The sequence below is a fragment of the Seriola dumerili genome, unplaced genomic scaffold, assembly GCF_002260705.1.
Source record: "Seriola dumerili isolate Sdu_G_001 unplaced genomic scaffold, Sdu_1.0 BDQW01000025.1, whole genome shotgun sequence".
Lineage (NCBI taxonomy): Eukaryota > Metazoa > Chordata > Actinopteri > Carangiformes > Carangidae > Seriola > Seriola dumerili.
In genome coordinates, this window is record NW_019174280.1 from 13838314 (window position 1) to 13856501 (window position 18188).

Below are 18188 nucleotides of genomic sequence, written 5' to 3' on the forward strand. Positions count from 1 at the left end.
GCAATTAAAGACAGTCCTTGCTTCATCATCTGTGACTTCAGAGTCAGAGAAAGGGTTAACAGCATGTGTTATCTCTCTGGTTGCTAATATTGTCAGGTCTGCAGCAGTGCCAGCCAGGGTTAATGTGCTCACCGTTGTCCTCCTTCATCATGTTATCAGCAATCATCGACACCCGCATCTAATGTGAAAGCAAAAGCGTTGCCAAGCACCAGACAGGAAGAGAAATCAGGCCAATAGACCCCAATCGAGGCTTAATGGGGGCCTAGTGGCGCGGCTAGCTGAGACCTCTCGCACTGCCTGTTCATCATTCACTCCCGCTGGAGTCTGCGAGATGGCAAGGGCTTCTGGCTTATCAAACAAATTAGCTGCTTCATCACTGAAATGAAAGCAGCGATGCACAAGCTGCAAGGTTGTCCTTTCCTTCACACGCTGCCCTTGTTATGAATCAAAGAAGCAAAATGCAGAAAGAAAGGATGCTCTGTAGACGGTTTGGTGGAGACAGGGAGGGTTCTGCAGTGCTCTGTGCGCTGGGTGAGAAATGGTGGGCGTCTCCCACCTCCTAGGGGTCTGACACTTCTTTGTGCTCATACAGTGGGGCAAAAAAACACAACATGAGGTGGCTTCTGCTTGGACAGCCGTCTGATTACAGTTGGGTCAGGAGCCAATTGTTGCCCTTCAAATCTCTGCAAACCCCACCCACACAACATCAGGGCTCTGAGTCACAGAGCTGAATGGCTGCGACCACTCTGGCTCAACTCCATATGCAGACACTCCTACGGTACATTTTATCTCCTTCTAATTTCTCTGCCTCCTCTTCACTTTTCTAAACTTAGACGCAAGTTCGTCAGTCTGCAGTGATTTTATCCCTCCACTCTTCCTGTTGCTTTTCCTCCGGCCTCCTGTAGCTGCAGGGATTCAGGCCTGGTTTTGCTGCACTGAATGACAAACCAAGGACACATCTGCAGCGCTTTTAGGTATTTGTATCTTTACAGCTTTGCACCATGTTGATGCTCCTCTAGAAATCTCTGGTGTGGTTAAAAAAAAAAAAAAAAAAAAAAATCACAGCATAGATCCCTCCTGCCGAGTCTGCAGACTCCCACTCTGGATGATGCTAAAGCAAACAGACACAATGTACTGTAGTGCTTTGTCTCTGGACAAACATAAGTGTAACTCCCGTCTTTTTCTCCCCCGACCTCCCTCCTCTCCATACGTCCCCTCAAGTCTCGAGATGTCTGTCTCAACCCTTTTGCCCCTCCCCCACCGTCCCCACATTTCACATTACAACATAATCCATATTCAGCTTCAATCAGACGGAAAAGCACAAACAGCCCCTCTACCACACACACACACATACACACACACACACACATGCTGGACATAAACAGCCTCAACCTCACTTAAATATAAGCCTACCGTATATTGTACACACCAACAGGCTGAGAGCTGAGGAGGGGGGAAGGGCTGCATGCATGACAGCCATGTGGTAGGGCATTAAGGCCTGAGTCATCACGTCATGCGACACATGTGTGTGTCTTCCCTACAGGCACTCAGCATGACGGCATATTGAAGGGCAGCCTACAGAGGAGCAACAGCAGGGTAAATATCATCGCAGCTACCAGCAGGGCGGAGGAAGACGTCAAGATTTGCGTAGCTCTTGTTAACAGGCGAAGGCTGTGCCAAGTCCTGGGCAGAATCACAGCCTCAGTCAGCTAAAGTTGGTCTAGGAAAATGGCTTTACTCAAGTACAGTCCATTACAAAAATGCCTTCTATTTAGGTTGGCAGCAGTGAGGCTTAAGTCACGCAGTGAGTCCTCAGAGCCCTCTCTCTCGAGCTGAAGAAAATTTCCAACATTTGTTTGTGATGCTACTGTCAGGAAGAGGAGGAGGAACAGAAACACTGCGGGCCTATGACAGACCGTCAGTCAACGGAGACAAAATAAATGGCAGATCCCAGAGCGAGGCTGTGATCAAACTGAGTTCAGCTGTATTAATACCGAAAATGACCATTTGTGGGTTCAGCTCAGCACACACACAAACACACACACTTCGTCCTCAGCAAGCACTGTGGCTGGACCTACTCCAACCATCATGACGTACCAGTTTGTTTACTGGCACATAAGAGATTTCTCAAAAAGAACGCGATGAATCACCATTTCCTCCACAAGTGCAAGTGAAATTTACATTGCTTAAACCTGCAGTAATAGATTTTGTGGCTGTTACAGGGCAGAGAAAACACATTTTAAAAACAACGCTAACATATTATCTCCTTTAGGTTAATATGGCAAACATTCATAAAAGACATTGAGAATTCTACCAAAAGTATAAATGTGAGATTAACTCTAACTGCCCTCACCTGGTTTGACTCCACCCAGTCCGATGACATCATACCAAAGGTTTCTAGCTTGTTTTCTTGTTTGACTTAAATGGGTTAAAAATGTTTGAAAGATTTGGCTCGCCATATCGTTAGCGAGCCATCCCATAGTCCAACTGATGTGACCCAGCACAGAACCACAACTCCCAACATGCCCCACTCCCCAACCTCGCTTTGGTGCATTTTCAAATGTATGTAGTGGGCAGGGATAGGTTGAAGGGCAGCATTTGACTACTGCTGTTTCAGAGGTATTTCCACCTTTGTGAGAAATATTTTTGTTGGGAGTGCATAGTCATGAGTCGAACAAATGACTGTGCCAAATATTATCTTCAGGTAAATGTCATAAGCACTTTGTTGTGCTGCCATACAAACACTAGCTAATGTTAAGTGTGCAACAAGGAGTATGTGCTGAAAGCAGGGCAGGACTTTCTCTCTGCTTGAGGGGATATAGTGCAGTTAAAACAGCAGCAAGTGAAATATCTAGTTATAGTATGTATTCCATAATATGCCTATGAGCAACATTACCCACATGGCCTCACTGGCAGTTTAGGCTTGTTAGCTACAGCAGACACTAATATTCTCCAGCTGGAGTTGGTTTAGTTGAGTATGTAGAAATTAGCCTTTAGCAAAGAAGGTAAAAAAGCATGAAATAGAACAGTCGGACTCAAATTGTATAATACTATGTCTAGGACTTACGCTTTAAAGCAATGAAACAATAGACTAATGTGCGTGTGTGTGTCTGCTATAGCAGATGGTTCACCTGGATGCACATTTTGTGGGATGTGAAGGCCTTTCTGAGACTATTACACGTAAATGTAGAACTACAGGAAAGGGCACACAGCCACTGTATGTATGCAGCTGAAGTCACATACAGCTCTGTCTCTGTCTGCAAGAGCCTTGGCACACGCACACACCCACATCTCAGCACACACACAAACGCAGTGACAGGCAATTCCTCAAGGTCTGGTACCTTGGGAACCTCTCTGTCTTTCCTCCTCTGTGTGTGTGACTGTGCGTTCTGAGCTGTGTGTGAGTGTCTATGTATGTGTGTGCGTGTCAGACAGAGACCGAGTGTCTAGATTTTAGTAAGGTCATAACCAACCATTTACACAGCCCATGGCCATTAGGTGCTCACGGTTTGTCGCCTGCGCACCTTTCAAACCAGAACATTTTCTGGCTCTTAACACATCTTTTCTATTACAAACACAGAGCAGCTCAGACAAAAAGGGGCTTGTTGCAATGGCACGATCCTATCCTTCCCAAGTATGCACGTGTATACCTGACACACACGATATCAAGGAGCATCAAGTATCACATCAAACAGCACTGGAAATCCTGAGGAGCAGAATAAACTGGAGTGCCTGAGGGGGCAGCTCTAAAGCAATGGTGCCAACTGGCAGACAAAGGAGCTCTTTCACTAATAAGTGCAGAAACAATTAGTCAATTAATCCATTAGTGAATACATTGAAAATGGAGCAATAACAATTTTGATAATCGATTAATCCCTTCAAGCAATTTATCATGGACATAGGCCAGATATTTGCTGGTTTTCAGGATCTAAAATGTGAGGATTTGCTGTTTTTTTTTTATTTACATTACTGTAAACTGAATATCCGGTTCTGAGAAATTGTTGCTCATTTCTCAATATTTTAATGAATTAGCAACAAATCAAAAGATTAACACATAAAGATAATAAATAAATATTATATGAAGCCCCTAATTATGCTGGTTATGACTTGCATATTGTGATGTATTTTCATATAACATCTCCAGCGTAACCTTCTCTGATGATGTTGAGTCCAAGGCATTTTATTTATTCAAACAGAGATGTTGATTGAAGGTTGAAACAGTAAGTAGAGCCTCTCACCTCTCGTCTTGCTACGTAGCCAGACAGTTGGGTATTCAACCAGAGGCCAGCACAGGCACAGAGGTGGACTTAAACTACTGGCTTGCCTTCACTGCCAGGTGATGTCACTCTAAAGCACAGAGGATGATTAAATGACATGGCAATAATCCATGATTCACCTGTAATCAGGATTTCAAAAGGATTTGGGGTTTCTTTGCTCTTTAACTCCTCAGCTAATATGTATGTGCACACGCAGTCACTGCTGGAATGTTTATGCTTACAATGCAGAGTATGGAGAGCGATCAAACCTTTAACCTGTTTTATGCCTGACCACGTTTGGTACACAGTGTGCCAGACACCACATCATCATGATAGAACATCCCAATAGTTATAGTACAAGTACCCCTACACGTATAGCGTAGATGATCTGATTAGATACGGGCACGCTTCGCTGCATAAATGTGTGATCTAAAAACCAAAAGCTCTGTAATTCTTTATCATGTGAGGTTCATATTAATATCCCCTACATGTTACATGGGAGATAAGAGAGAAATGTTTGCTAATTAATTATACTTCAGTGCAAGTAGTGAACATTAAATACACATAACCTCTTGCCACATGAACCTATGTGTGTTTGTTTATGGCACTTGGGAGAGGAAGGGTTACAAAAGCAAATGATAAGGAAACATATGAAACATTCAAATAGGGAGGGAGCAGAGCCCCCGGAGACAGAGTGGAAGATTACCTACAGTAGCTAGACAAAAATAATGAGCTGCAGAGAATCAGCAGGGGGACAGAGAGCACAAAAAAAAATCAGTAAATCCCATTAGAAAAATCCTGCAACTCTAAAAGAGCTAAACAATTATATCCCTGGCAACGTGAATTATACAAAAGAGATAAGAGAGAAAAAAAAGCAGCATGCTGTACAACAGGAGATGAGGTAAGAGAAGAGGGAGGAATACTTCACAGTCATTTCAGTGGTGTAGCCCTGTGGAGACCTAGAGGTCACATGAAGGGCAGGGAGAAAAGCGAGATGACAAAATCTTTGCGGTTCACAGCATTCTGTAAGCCAGTCCCCTTACAAGCACCACAGGGACAGTGCCAACCTGACAGCCACACTTCCACACCTCAACGACATTGTCAAGCAAAAACACCAAGTGTCATCATGGCGTTGACACAAATGCTGCATTCAGACGAGCACCTGAAAAGACGCTCTTTCTTTGTTAGCTTATTTTTAGCTCAATGAAATGCAGTATTTTCATTCGGTCAAGGAGCAGCCTTTGATTCAGTCAGGTCACCTTGAGAATAAACAAAAACAGTTATTCAGTTATGACATTTTCTTACACAAAACTATGTAACAGCTTTGTATTTCAGTTCTTTTCCTGGACAGCAGGATACATAGACAGCTTCACTCCTAGATCTGTGGACGAACTCATGCTTACAGACCAGATGTCTCTTCTCAACAATACCGAGCACACACTGTGTGTACTTGAAAGGCATCACATTCTCATTCAACCTCAAAAATGCATTTGAATTGATCCCATACAGCTAGTTCCCTGTCACTGTCATGTATGATTTGTTACATGACGGTGACATTTCACTGAGACACTAGATTTACAGCACGTGCGAAATGATATTCATATCACTGGACAGGCAAGAGCTATCAGTACACACCACAATCTGCTCGGGGCAAGTAACAGCAACTTGTAGTTAGTGATCTGCTCAACAACTGCTCAAGCCTTATTTATAGACAAAGGGCAACTTGATAATTTGTTTTAGTTTTGACGGTTTTATAGAAATTGCCGGTAAAATGCTCCGAGAGGTACATTTAATCTTCAGGGAGTTTAAGAAAGTGTCATGATAATTAAAGCCTTAGACTTACAAATGAACCACAATTTGTAATCAATAGGAGGCATAGTGTTACCAGATCCTATACACACATACCATAACTCCTGAATCAGACACAGCACAATGACACCAAACAAATCCAATAGAGTGCACAGGCTCATTTACTTTGGAAACTTGACTCTTGATGATGAGGGACCTCTGTGGTATGGGGAATGGACAGTGGTCTAACCCATTGGCCATGAGAGCACCGTTACAGTAGAGGAGCATATTGACCATGACTAATATAAGTGCAAATCAATATAGTAGGAACATGGTCCTTACAAGTGGTCCCAGCAATGCTGAAAAAGCAGTTGTTTGAAGTGAAACCCTGTCATAAATCACATCAGGCTGACAGCATTGTGTGTCCCTGGTTATCACTCTATGCAAGGCTGAGAGGTGCAGTGAGTCTGTTTCCAAGTATGCTACACCAAGGATGGTTACAATGGAGCTCCAATCCAGAACCATCATTATTTCTAAACAGTAAAAGGACAATTCCGGTTTATTACAACTTGGGTATTATTTTCATAGGTCATTGTTGTACAGTATTTGATATGATCACTGTACTTATCAAGGTTGCTAAAATCTGGAATCAAGGGAACATCGTTACAAAGAAGATGATCAGACAGGATGTAAACATGTTATTAGTTAAAAGGACCTATTTGTAAGTTTTGCTATTTCTACATAGCCAATGTGTGCATTATCTGCTGTTTACTTACAAGTCTTGGCAATAGCTTCAGCCATGCACTTACAAGACAAGAGGTTATAATGCACCCTCTGAATAGCCCTACTTCTTCAGGACAAACTTGATGCGACAGTGACTCAGTATTGCACAGTACCGACGCAGTCTGGCTAGACCAGGGCTAGCCGGTTAGCATGCTAGCTTCATTAGAAGAAGAGGGTTGCTAGGCTGGCAATGGAAAAATTTGAAAATACCTCCTTTAATCAGATTATCTACACAAACAGAGTGAACATACCTGTAATTTTGTTATTAATCCCGTATTGTACAGGAAACTGTGCGCTCAATCTGATTATCAGACTTGGTAAATATGGCAGGTCAAATATGAAACAGGACCAAGTGAACCAGTGTGGGTATTAGTTTTACTGTTTCACCTTCATTATCTCTTCTATCTCTCTCTTTGACTAATCTAAGGGTTTGTCTACAGCCTGTCTGATTGACTCGTTCATTAATTAACTTGGTGAGAGTAGTGTTATTATTACGAATGGTAATGACAGCGAAAACTTTGAAAATAAGATCCAAATTGTAGTAATCTTGAAATCTTTTTTAATATAGTAGGAGGAACTGATTGTGAACATCCCTCTTGAGACATTTCCCATGGTGTCACCATGGAAACCCGGCTAAGTTCGTCCACCCCTCACAGCTGAAGTTTCTTGTGTGCACCATCAGCTGTCACAAGCAGCTCCGATGTGCATGCTTCCTCACTTCCAACGCCAAGTTAATTACCACTATTCAAAGCCTCACAGCAACTTCTAACTGAAAGGATTACACGTCTGTAAAACGATGCCTAAAGAACTGCAGCATCCCTCATCAAGTCTCATGTCAACTATGAAAGTAATTTTAGTTATTTTGTGTTTACTTTCAATTGATGCCATCTAATTAGAGCTTAAAAACATTATGACAAGCAATGCCAGAGCAGCAAACAAAACATAATTTGCCTGATCAAAACACTGTAGCTTCACCCGTCCACAAACAGTCAGAATAGAGCCAACCGTCAACCAGTGCAGTTGGTACGCCCTCTGAGTGTATGTGTGCAAATCTGAACCCATTTATTCTCTCCAGCACACATGACACTGTGTATTTACGATGAGCCACTCAAGCGTTGCCTGCCGTCTGTTGGGAATAATTAGTGCACAGGTTGGTGACCTCTCAGGCATTGCTGCTGCGTATCACACACGCACTACTATACAGCTTGCTTTTCATTACATTGGTCTATAGGCTGATGACGAATATTGGAAAAATCAAACAGCACTGTAATTTTTTAAACATGAAGTCTTTCCTGCTGTATCAAACTCCAGTGAATGCTGTGTGTATCTGTGGTCAAAATTTTAATTCACAAAAAGCCTTGACGATAAGGTCGAAAACACACACAGTTCCAGACGACAATTATTTAGTATTCCTCCCTAACAGCAGCCCTAGCTGTTAACCTTTCTCCAGGTCATCAAGATTTCTTGTCATCCAATAACATTGCTTTCAAGTGAACAAAAATATCACACTGCTTCCTGAATTGTGATGAGTCACCAGAGGAAAAAAGGCCGAATGTGTTTGTGCTTGAATGATTTTTTTTTTTTGTGCATGTGCACTTTTCCATTAGTGAATTGGTAAAACATAACTAGGCTTCAAAGTCATATCTCGCACTTGAACATCCAGACTAAACACGTGCGGGACTACCATTTCTGGCAGGACAGGAGCCAGCAGAGATAAGGGACAGGGAGCAAGAGGAGCAAAAGCTGGAGTTAAATGTAAACTAAATTACTGAAGGGAAGCAACATGGCAGCACAGCTTTAATTATCCTAAACCTTGATCCCATTTGGCATTTCTCAAGGCTAAAGGACTTACGCAGGACACATTATCAGGATATTGGACAGAGAGAAGCAATGACTACATTGTTGTGGTACTGATGCAGCAAAATTTGTTTTCCATTTCTAAGAACCGATAGAACAGAGGATGTTGAGTGCTTTTGGGGAGCATGAAAGATGAAACCTGGTACACAAGAGGTCTTTGATTAAGAGTACTTCTGTACAGCGCACAGGTACATGCGCACAAACATTCACAGTCACGCACACATCCTTTGTTCTAGTAATGGTGTAAAGCTGATGTGCACTGAACTGACATGAAAGCCACATCTCAGCGGCTCTCTGGTAGCCTCACCATGGACTCTAGTTTTAACCATTTTTTAAAAATACCATCTGGTAGACACAAGCTGACTCTAATTCCAACTGTACCAGCAGCTCTTTATGCACACACATACACACACACACACACACACACACACACACAGACACAGACACAGACACAGACATAGACAGACACACACACACACACACACACCATTTAAGTCTCATATCAGATGCAGTAAGATGACTTCATTTCAAGCCATTCTCCCTTCTTTCTCTTCCACAATCATTGTCCCACTTGTGTGAAAAGTAAAATGAGGTCAACTGGGCTGAAATTCTCATCCCTCTTGATTTTGTGTGATACCTCTCCTCTTTCCCAACCCTTCATCCCTCATATGCTACTGCTAGCTAACATTCTAACCACTGACAAAGGAGTGAATTTTCCTCGATATCACTACAGGAGAACACAGACACAAAAATGAAGACAGGTGCATGTATTGGTCACACATGTGCACGTTTAAATCATCCACACAAATGCGGTATACAACACAGCGGTGGCGGCGGCAGCTTAACTCCTTTGATGAGACTGTTGCCGTCTCAGTCAGCCTCGTCTTGGCACATTGCATAACTGAACACAGACATAAACACACAACCCCAGGCCTGATCTGCACTATAGAGTGCCATCTAGAAGGAGTTAGCGTGCTACTGGCAGCCTCGCTGAGGAAGAGAGCAAAAAAAGAGAATAAAGATGCAACAAAACAAACAGAAAAATAAATGAAAAAACAAACAATCTGTAAGCTCTCATACTCCCTGGAAAGAGAGCTCGATGCAAACACTTTTTCACCATATTCTATTCCTCTGTCTCTGAAGATACTGAAGACATTGTAAAAAAAAAAAAAAAAAAAAAAAAAAAAGGAGCCATTACAATCAAAATCTGTTACCATCACCACAGACGTATAAATTACATACAGTCAGCGTGCTGCACTGTACTACTACTACTAAATTTCTACACTACTCTGTGAAACAAAAGCTTAAATCATGTTAGAATCCTTCAGGAATTTCAGTGGAATACACTTTGTTTACAAAAAGTAATATGCACGCGAACGCTCTGTGAAGCTCTCTAGAGATTTTAAGCTACCACTTTACATTTACTACACCTTCACTTGTACGTTCTATGCTGGTGAAACTGCAACATCTACCGCTGAGCTACAATTTCTATTGCAACAATTCCCATTCAATGATCCAGTCCAAGGAGTCATGGCTCAGTAAGCTTCTCCTCTGACTGTAGACAAAGCTTGAAGGGTGGCGCAGTTACTGAGTGAATCAGAAGGAAGATTAATGATGAAGATATGTCACAGTTTGTGCTATGAAAAGCTGCACAGGGCTACTGCCAGTCACAGCAATTACTGCAACGCCTCTGTGTGTGTGTGTGTGTGTGTGTGTGTGTGTGTGTGTGTGTGTGTGTGTGTGTGTGTGTGTGTGTGTGTGTGTGTGTGTGTGTGTGGTCAAACTTGACTCTGCAAACATGTATGCACCAGTGTCCGCCTGCATGAGCAAACGTTTGCCAGTCTGTGTACAGTATGTCAGTACACATACAGTATTTGTGTGTGCACATCCACTAACATTTGTATAAGTCATCTACCATCAAATGCTTGTGTGTGTGTGTGTGTGTGTGTGTGTGTGTGTGTGTGTGTGTGCATAAGCATGAATGCACAAATGTGTTTTACCTCTGCCACATACAAATGTCTACCCTGAAGTAATAACGCTGTGTGCGAGTGTGTGTGTGTGTGTTTGTGCCCCCATCAGTGTGTGTGAGTCCTATGATGTCCTGCGCCTGCCGATGAGATAATCTGGCAGAGCATGGAGTGACAATTTGATCTATTGATCTGCGTCTTGCTGGCTCACAGGGAGTCTCTGAGTTATAGTGCTGCCATCTCTCGTGGCCACCACCAGTAAAGAGAGGTGAGCCGCCTCATTGTTACCCACACACAGCTGCTGAACACCCAGGAAATACACACACACACACACACAACACACCACAGTCACACACACCACAAGAGCCACACACACACCACACACACCACACACACACACACACACACACACACACACACACACACACACACACACAAATGCCCATGGTTCAATAATGGTTAGCTGCCAAAATCGTCTAAAAACACCCCGAGCGTCATGTATGTTAGCGCTCTAAAAAATCAATTTCATTAATTTACATAAACTTGCCTTTAACGCACAAACTGAACCAGTAGCTTGGTGGTTATTGCTGGTGGTTTAAAAACCAGTGCCAATAACATACGGTATCTTGCTGTTATGTGATAAATATAAACATGTTCCTTATTTTAACAACATATGCCACACAGTATGTGTTGTTTAACACAAGCAGAAAACAACTTTGTCCAAATAAAATACAGGCCAGGAAAGAGCTTTCACAGTCTTTGACACTCAGTTCTATAGAGGCGTTTTGGTTGGTACTCAAAAACTATTGATGTTCCATAGCACTAGAGGTTAGTGATCACTTCCTGCTGCATAAGAATACATTTCTTGCCACCTACATACAGAAATATAATAAATCTATAATTAATTCACGCTCAAGTATGTGACAGGATGTACAATATTTAAATTTTAAATGTGCAGCTTTTATACAGGAGAAAGTGTTTCCCCACAGATTAGGCTGTGCTGGGGTTGATTAAATTTTTTCATCTAGAGGCCGATGGATCTCAGTTGACATCACCATCCAATGAAGGCTTCTAATATCATTACATTATATAATTGATACACGGATGTAGCTAAGTGTTTTGAAATAGCCCTGTGTTGTCACTGGCTTTACGACACTACTACTCTGTGTCAACAACCTGCAGCTGATATATAACATGTGTTGTTGTATTGCCGTGGTTAAACTAAAGAAATAAAGGACATACAGAACAAGGAATGTGGAAGGTTCCCTCGACTTCTTGTAGCCCTCCCTCTTATCACGAACACGTTGTCTTAACACTGAAAACCAAAACAGCTTTTTTTCATTCCACAGTTTAGAACAGTGCATTTCTGCTTATTTTTTAAATTACACTGCAAATCCAGTGGATAGCTAATATGCGTGGACTGCTTGCACAGCGAAACCTGTTTTTCTAAATGCTCACAACTTCTTTTTATTGCTGAGATAATATGGAGAAAACAACTGGGAGCAGTTTGTGTGTGTATGTGTGTGTGTGTGTGTGTGTGTGTGTGTGTGTGTGTGTGTATGTGTGTGTGTGTGTGTGTGTGTGCATGCACACTTGCATATCTGTCTCAGTGCATTACCACACACAGATCAATAAGGGTTCTATTCTTGGCCATTAGATCTTGAAGCAGGGGATAGCCTGCCTCTCTCACTCTTTTCTATCTATTCCCTCCCTCTGCTCTCCCACGTCTATCAGTCTGTCCTGTCCGCTGGCTCCCCCGCCAACATCTTTCTCCGTCCCCTTCTTTCTCTCCTCCAGACAACACCAAAGGGACATTGTCATCTTCCCAGCTGGACAGTCGAGGCATCAGCGGAGTCAGTGGCGAGCATCAAACACGGGACAGTTTTGGGGGGGATCTCAGAAATGACTGGCTTTATGGCTAGAGGGATCAGCCGTCTACTCAGAGGATTCACACACAGCCACGTACGCACATATTCACTCACGTACATGTACACATCCACACACACCTCCTGTTCCTGCTGTAATTCTCACTCCTCTGCCACACTGCCAGGCTGAGGCCCTTGATCTGCCACTTCCTGTAATCCTCCATGGGAGAAGGGTGCAGCCAAATGTCCTGGCAGGCCAGCCAGGCAAACAAGCACACATACCCACAAACACCGATAGCCGCGAGTTGCCACTAACTGCAAAAATAATGACCTCCAGGACAAAGATGTGTATCAGCGCAGGAGTCCCAGGATATCTTTCACAAAACATGCAACCTGCCAAAACCAAAACACATCATGCAGAACCCGCAAGCTGCAGCAGCTACAGCAACGCAAAAGCCATGAATCATGAAATCTCCATTATGCCCCCTTCATTTGTGCCACACTGGTATCATTGTCATCAGATAAAGAGACAGGGCTGACGAAACAGCAAATGACAGGGGAAGAGAACCAGCACCAAAGAATAAATGGATGACTCCCAACTCACCTTCCCCTGACTCTGATAAGACTCTATCTGATCCACATCACTCAAACACAAGAGAGATTCTTCTGTTCATTCAATTTCAAAGTGACCAGCCTCAGCCAGCAGGAAACATCTGACAAGATCATTTCACCCAAACTCAGGATAGGCTGAGGGGGAACGCATTTTGATCTCTAAGCTGTTTGGTTATGGGCTTCTTTAATGCCACGAGTACAGCTTTTTCTTACACTGAGTTTACCCAGTCTGGAGCTCAAAGGAGTAATGTACTAGCCAGCGAGACTTAAGCCCCATTAAGCTTATTCACCAGTTCCTGCATCAGCTCTGACATAGGACTTCTACCAGAGGAGGGATTTCATCTCATATCTACTAATACATGTGTACCACTGACAGAATCTGCTCTGCTTTTGATGAAGAAATGCATGGTCTCTGTGGAATCTGCAAATCTTTAGGAACATTTCGCCGTCGATAGAAAATGTGGTGCACCGTTATATCCTCTGTCTCTCTCAGCCTGCCTTTAAGAAGAAGAAGAAACCATAATAAAAAAAGTACATGGACTGCCCAACACCATCTTTTCATAAGTCTGGTGAACATGGCTCTGTAGATTTTATGCTCACCCCCCCCTTCCCCTCTGCCTGTGAGAATCTCTGTTTGTATCCTCACCTTTCCAGCGCAGGTGAACAAGACTGAGTCACAGCCATAGCTGACAGCAGGTGGGAACGAGGGACAGCCAGGCGGACAGCTCTTCATCACACCGTAATGAGCTGGCAAAGGTTGTCGGACAGGCAGGAGAACACATGGAGGACCTGTAAAAGCAGCCTGACACTGGCGAGCTTGCGGGCGTTCTCTGAAGCTATACGACTCCCTGCGGTGCCATTTCATCGCAAGCTGTTGTCCCTGCTTATGTAAACGTCCTCATATTGCAAGAAAGCTGAGAGCGAGCTACCGCAACCACATACCACATACAATATGTGGCTCAATGTGGACTTTTCTCGTGATTTTAAATGTGTGAGCAACTGTGCGACAGAGTGGCAATGTCAGGAAAAGCAGCTAAAATGGGGAATTCGAGAGATACGGAGTTAAGCTTGTTCTTGTTCTATGGTGGTGGTATATGTGGTAAGTATTATCTCACCACATGACAACATCTGGATCGTGGACTTTAAAGGTTTAAGACAAACTGAACATTTTATTCTTGATGGTGAAGCTCACAAGCACATACAGAGCTCCAGGGGACTGTCAACCCTTGAATGCTACTGAAAACTCCTCTGCACACCCCACAGATACACTGACACCCAACCAGCTTACATCAGCATCTGACTATGACAGCTCAGACATCTGTTCACTTACCTGCTGCTGCCTCCCAGGGATGCAGCTACCCACAGGAGCTGCCACAGGCCACACCAGCTTATAATAGCTCAATGGCAACTCAAAAGGATACAATCTGAGAGCTCCACTCTGGGTGCCGATGGCCAGTATCTTCTGCACGGGGTCGAAGGCCATGGACGACGGCTGATAGGGGAAGCCATGACGGACAGTCTGGGAGAGAGGCAGAAAAAGATGAAAAAAAAAAAAAACAAAACAGAAAATGTGTGAGACAAAATATCAATCTGCATTTCACAGCAGGGGTGTTGTTTTGTCGGAGGATGTCACACACCCAGATTTGGATAAACAAATGGCCCAGATGGATGTGGGAGATGTTACGAAACAAAAATGTAAAGCCTGACATTGCGCAGACAAGAGAAAATGAAAGAGGAACAAATGCTCTTTCTATGCATGGGTACCCTGTTCTTGGCGATAGGTTGATATTTGGCTTCGCTATTTAGGATCCTTTTATAATTATGAACCTATTTTGAGATTTCTTCTCTCTCATTTCTCTCTTTTTATCTCATTTTGCTGCCTCCCACATGAAGTCGTGATTATACCGAAGTCTGGAAATAAAATAAACAGGAAACATTACCAGTAAGAAGCATTTGGTAACTATTTGTTGCAGGGTCTTCTATAGGAGTGCATTCAATCGTATGGCGCTCCTGTTTTTATGTCCATTACCCTACGTATATATGTGTGTGTGTATGTGACTGTAGCTTTATGGCATCAGTCAGCCGGTGGTGGGCTGTTGGATTTGTTTATTTAGCGGCAGAAGGCTAAAGCACGTTACATAAGAAGCACTCAGTGCAGCAGAGACACCTGCCTTCCTCACATAGAAACATAACAGAGAGTTTCTGTCCAGACAGGCTGTGAAGGTGCAGGGGGGCAGGAGTCTTCTTCAAAGAGACTTCAATCAAATGCCAGGCTGTTGATAGACATATTTAGGCTGCAGTGGCAATCAAACCTGCAATCGCTCTGCAGGGCCTCCTAGCCACTAATCCACAATACTCCCTAAGCCCTCAGGTATGTTGACTTGACTCTTGATTATTGTTATCCAGTTTTCTAGTTATTACTTCAGGCACTCTTACTTATTATTCCTGACCACTGTTAAGGTGATTACAGTTTTACAAAGTTAATCTGCCCTAAACTTGGACTTCAGCACCTGCTGTTGGTGTTTGGTTGGTTTTTGGGTCTATAATGCAGCCAATAGCAACAATCACATGACTCCTCCATGAAGTTGTCCTCCAGAGGCACACAGAGAATCCGCCATGTAACACAGGATAAAGCCCATCAGTGACAATGGACTGTAGCAGCTACCAGATCTAAAGCTTGTGTTTTCAGCACCTGGCCCCATATGAAAAAACAACTGCACAAGCTTATATTTCAGAAAGATATTAAAACCTACAAATATCTGGGTCAGCTTTTAGCAATTTGCAATTGAAAAAACAACTAAAATCTAAAAAAGAATATAATAACAAGCCTGTTACCATCTTAGGGAGAAAGCACACACTGGTGTCAATAAAAAGGCCACACCAACCCATTAAGGCACACTTGGAGAAATCCTGATTTAAAATAATAGTGGGTTAAGATGCTCAGCATGTAAAATGCATGAGTGTTTATTAACTCCATCTATTGCTGAAGCCAATCCAGACTAAGGAGAGCCAACCTTTTTTTTTTTTCCCAAAACAGGCCCGCACTCTCTGCAGGCGCCATCAGTCCCCAATAGATCAATGATGTGGGGGTAAAGTGGAGTGTGTGTATGAAGGAAGACAGAGCAGGACAGAAAAGAGTGTGGAAGGTGTGTGGAAAAGAGGAGGAGTTGATAGAGAAAGCAATGAGGTGGCGGAAGAAGAGGGTGCATGGAGAGACACTAAGGAAGAAGATAACATGAAAGGCGAATACACACACACACACACACACACACACACACACACACACACACACACACACACACACACACACACACACACACACCAACCAGAAACCACCGTTTTGCTAATCCAAACCCAGCATATTATGCAAGAGGGGATGAGTTTGGCCCAACCCCTCCATATGACAGTCCATGCCAAGCACACACACAGCAAACCATGGTATTTTCACAGAGGGTAATACCTTCCATTATCCACTATATCTAGATGCTTTTTTTAATCCAAGTACAATTACACTTCAAGAACATGCAACCAAATAGAAACTTGGTATGTTTATTATCCTGACGCCAGAGTGCTCTCGCCATACAGTATGCGCATTGTAGGGAGGTATACTACGTACCATACCTTGGACAAGCACAGAACGCTTCAATGAGCCTCTTTTGTAACAAGGGGTACTTGCTAAACAAACGCTAAATAAACCTTCAACCGGTGGGTTGCGGTTATAGTCACAGAAGAAGACTACAGAGCAAAATGCTTTGCCCATTATTTCATTTTATTGTGGAGCTCACTTGCACCTGCTGTGTCTTGAGATGGGATAAGTGCAGCACAAACTGGGAATACTGATTTAAAAAAAATAAAATAAAAAAAACTACATGCAGATGGGGCTCTCTGTGATGAATTCAGCTGTGTAACAACATCCTCAGTCTCACCCACCTTGCAGAGCTGGAAATGCTCGGACTGGAGGTTCTCCTGGATCAGATGGTTTTCCTGTGGCCCCACTTGGACAGACGGGGTGGAGGAGGACGCCTCTTTCAAGCCGTCCAGCACCTTCCTGATGTTGAACTTCTTCATTTTCAGACTGCAGAGCACACAATTGAGATCACCCGCAAGAGATACAGGGGATAGCCACTTTCTCTCTCTCTCTTTCTCTCTCTCTCTCACACACACACACACATACACACACGCGCGCGCTCGCTCGCTCGCTCTCTCTTTTGATTTCCTCTGTAAATCTCACATTTTAGTGCTTGTTTTTTAGCGCAGTCTCCATGCTTGACGGCTGTGGCGCGCGCTGCTCAGGTCGCTTCTTGACGTGGAGATTTTTTTTTTTTTTTGGAGACGTGCTGCTGGGATGTTGGTGCGTCGGTGTGATTTGCTCGGAGTCCGTGCTGTGCCTCACTGCGTCTTGGTGGCTGGCTCCGCTCTTCCTCACGGCTTCCCTCCCCTCCCCTCTCGGCTGTGTGCGCCGCTCAGCCAAGGCGGAAACGCAGAGCAGCAGCGGCGGCGACGGTGGCGGTGCTGACGCTCTTGCGCATGTCTGACAGAGCAGAGGCTTCAACACAAATCCCGCCACCTTGCCAGCCCTCTCTCTCTCTCTCTCTCTCTCTCTCTCTCTCTCTCTCTTCCTTTCATCTGGGCCCCAGCGACAACGCCCCCCCGCCCCCCCCCCCCCCCCGCCTTTTTCACGNTCACTGCGTCTTGGTGGCTGGCTCCGCTCTTCCTCACGGCTTCCCTCCCCTCCCCTCTCGGCTGTGTGCGCCGCTCAGCCAAGGCGGAAACGCAGAGCAGCAGCGGCGGCGACGGTGGCGGTGCTGACGCTCTTGCGCATGTCTGACAGAGCAGAGGCTTCAACACAAATCCCGCCACCTTGCCAGCCCTCTCTCTCTCTCTCTCTCTCTCTCTCTCTCTCTCTCTCTTCCTTTCATCTGGGCCCCAGCGACAACGCCCCCCCGCCCCCCCCCCACTCTCTGTCTTTCTCACGCACACATAGTAGGTTTTGCTCCACTGCACCTGGTGATGCTGGTGATGTTGGGATGCTGCAGCGTTGTTGAGTGTCTGTGTGGAGA

The 18188-nt window shown here is 44.1% G+C and overlaps 1 protein-coding gene across 2 annotated transcripts in view; it reads right to left on the reverse strand.

Annotated features, from left to right (window-relative positions):
* The window catches only part of LOC111216310 (syntaxin-binding protein 5-like), an 88514-nt gene extending 71318 nt beyond the window's left edge, over positions 1–17196 (reverse strand). For both annotated transcript variants that reach the window (XM_022737804.1, XM_022737803.1), the window contains exons 1-2: positions 17059–17196; positions 14550–14647 (exon numbers count right to left, since the gene is read on the reverse strand). In XM_022737804.1, the coding sequence (XP_022593525.1) occupies positions 14550–14647; positions 17059–17196 (236 nt within the window). The remainder of the gene's footprint in view (positions 1–14549; positions 14648–17058) is intronic.
* Positions 17197–18188: the final 992 nt, after the last annotated feature.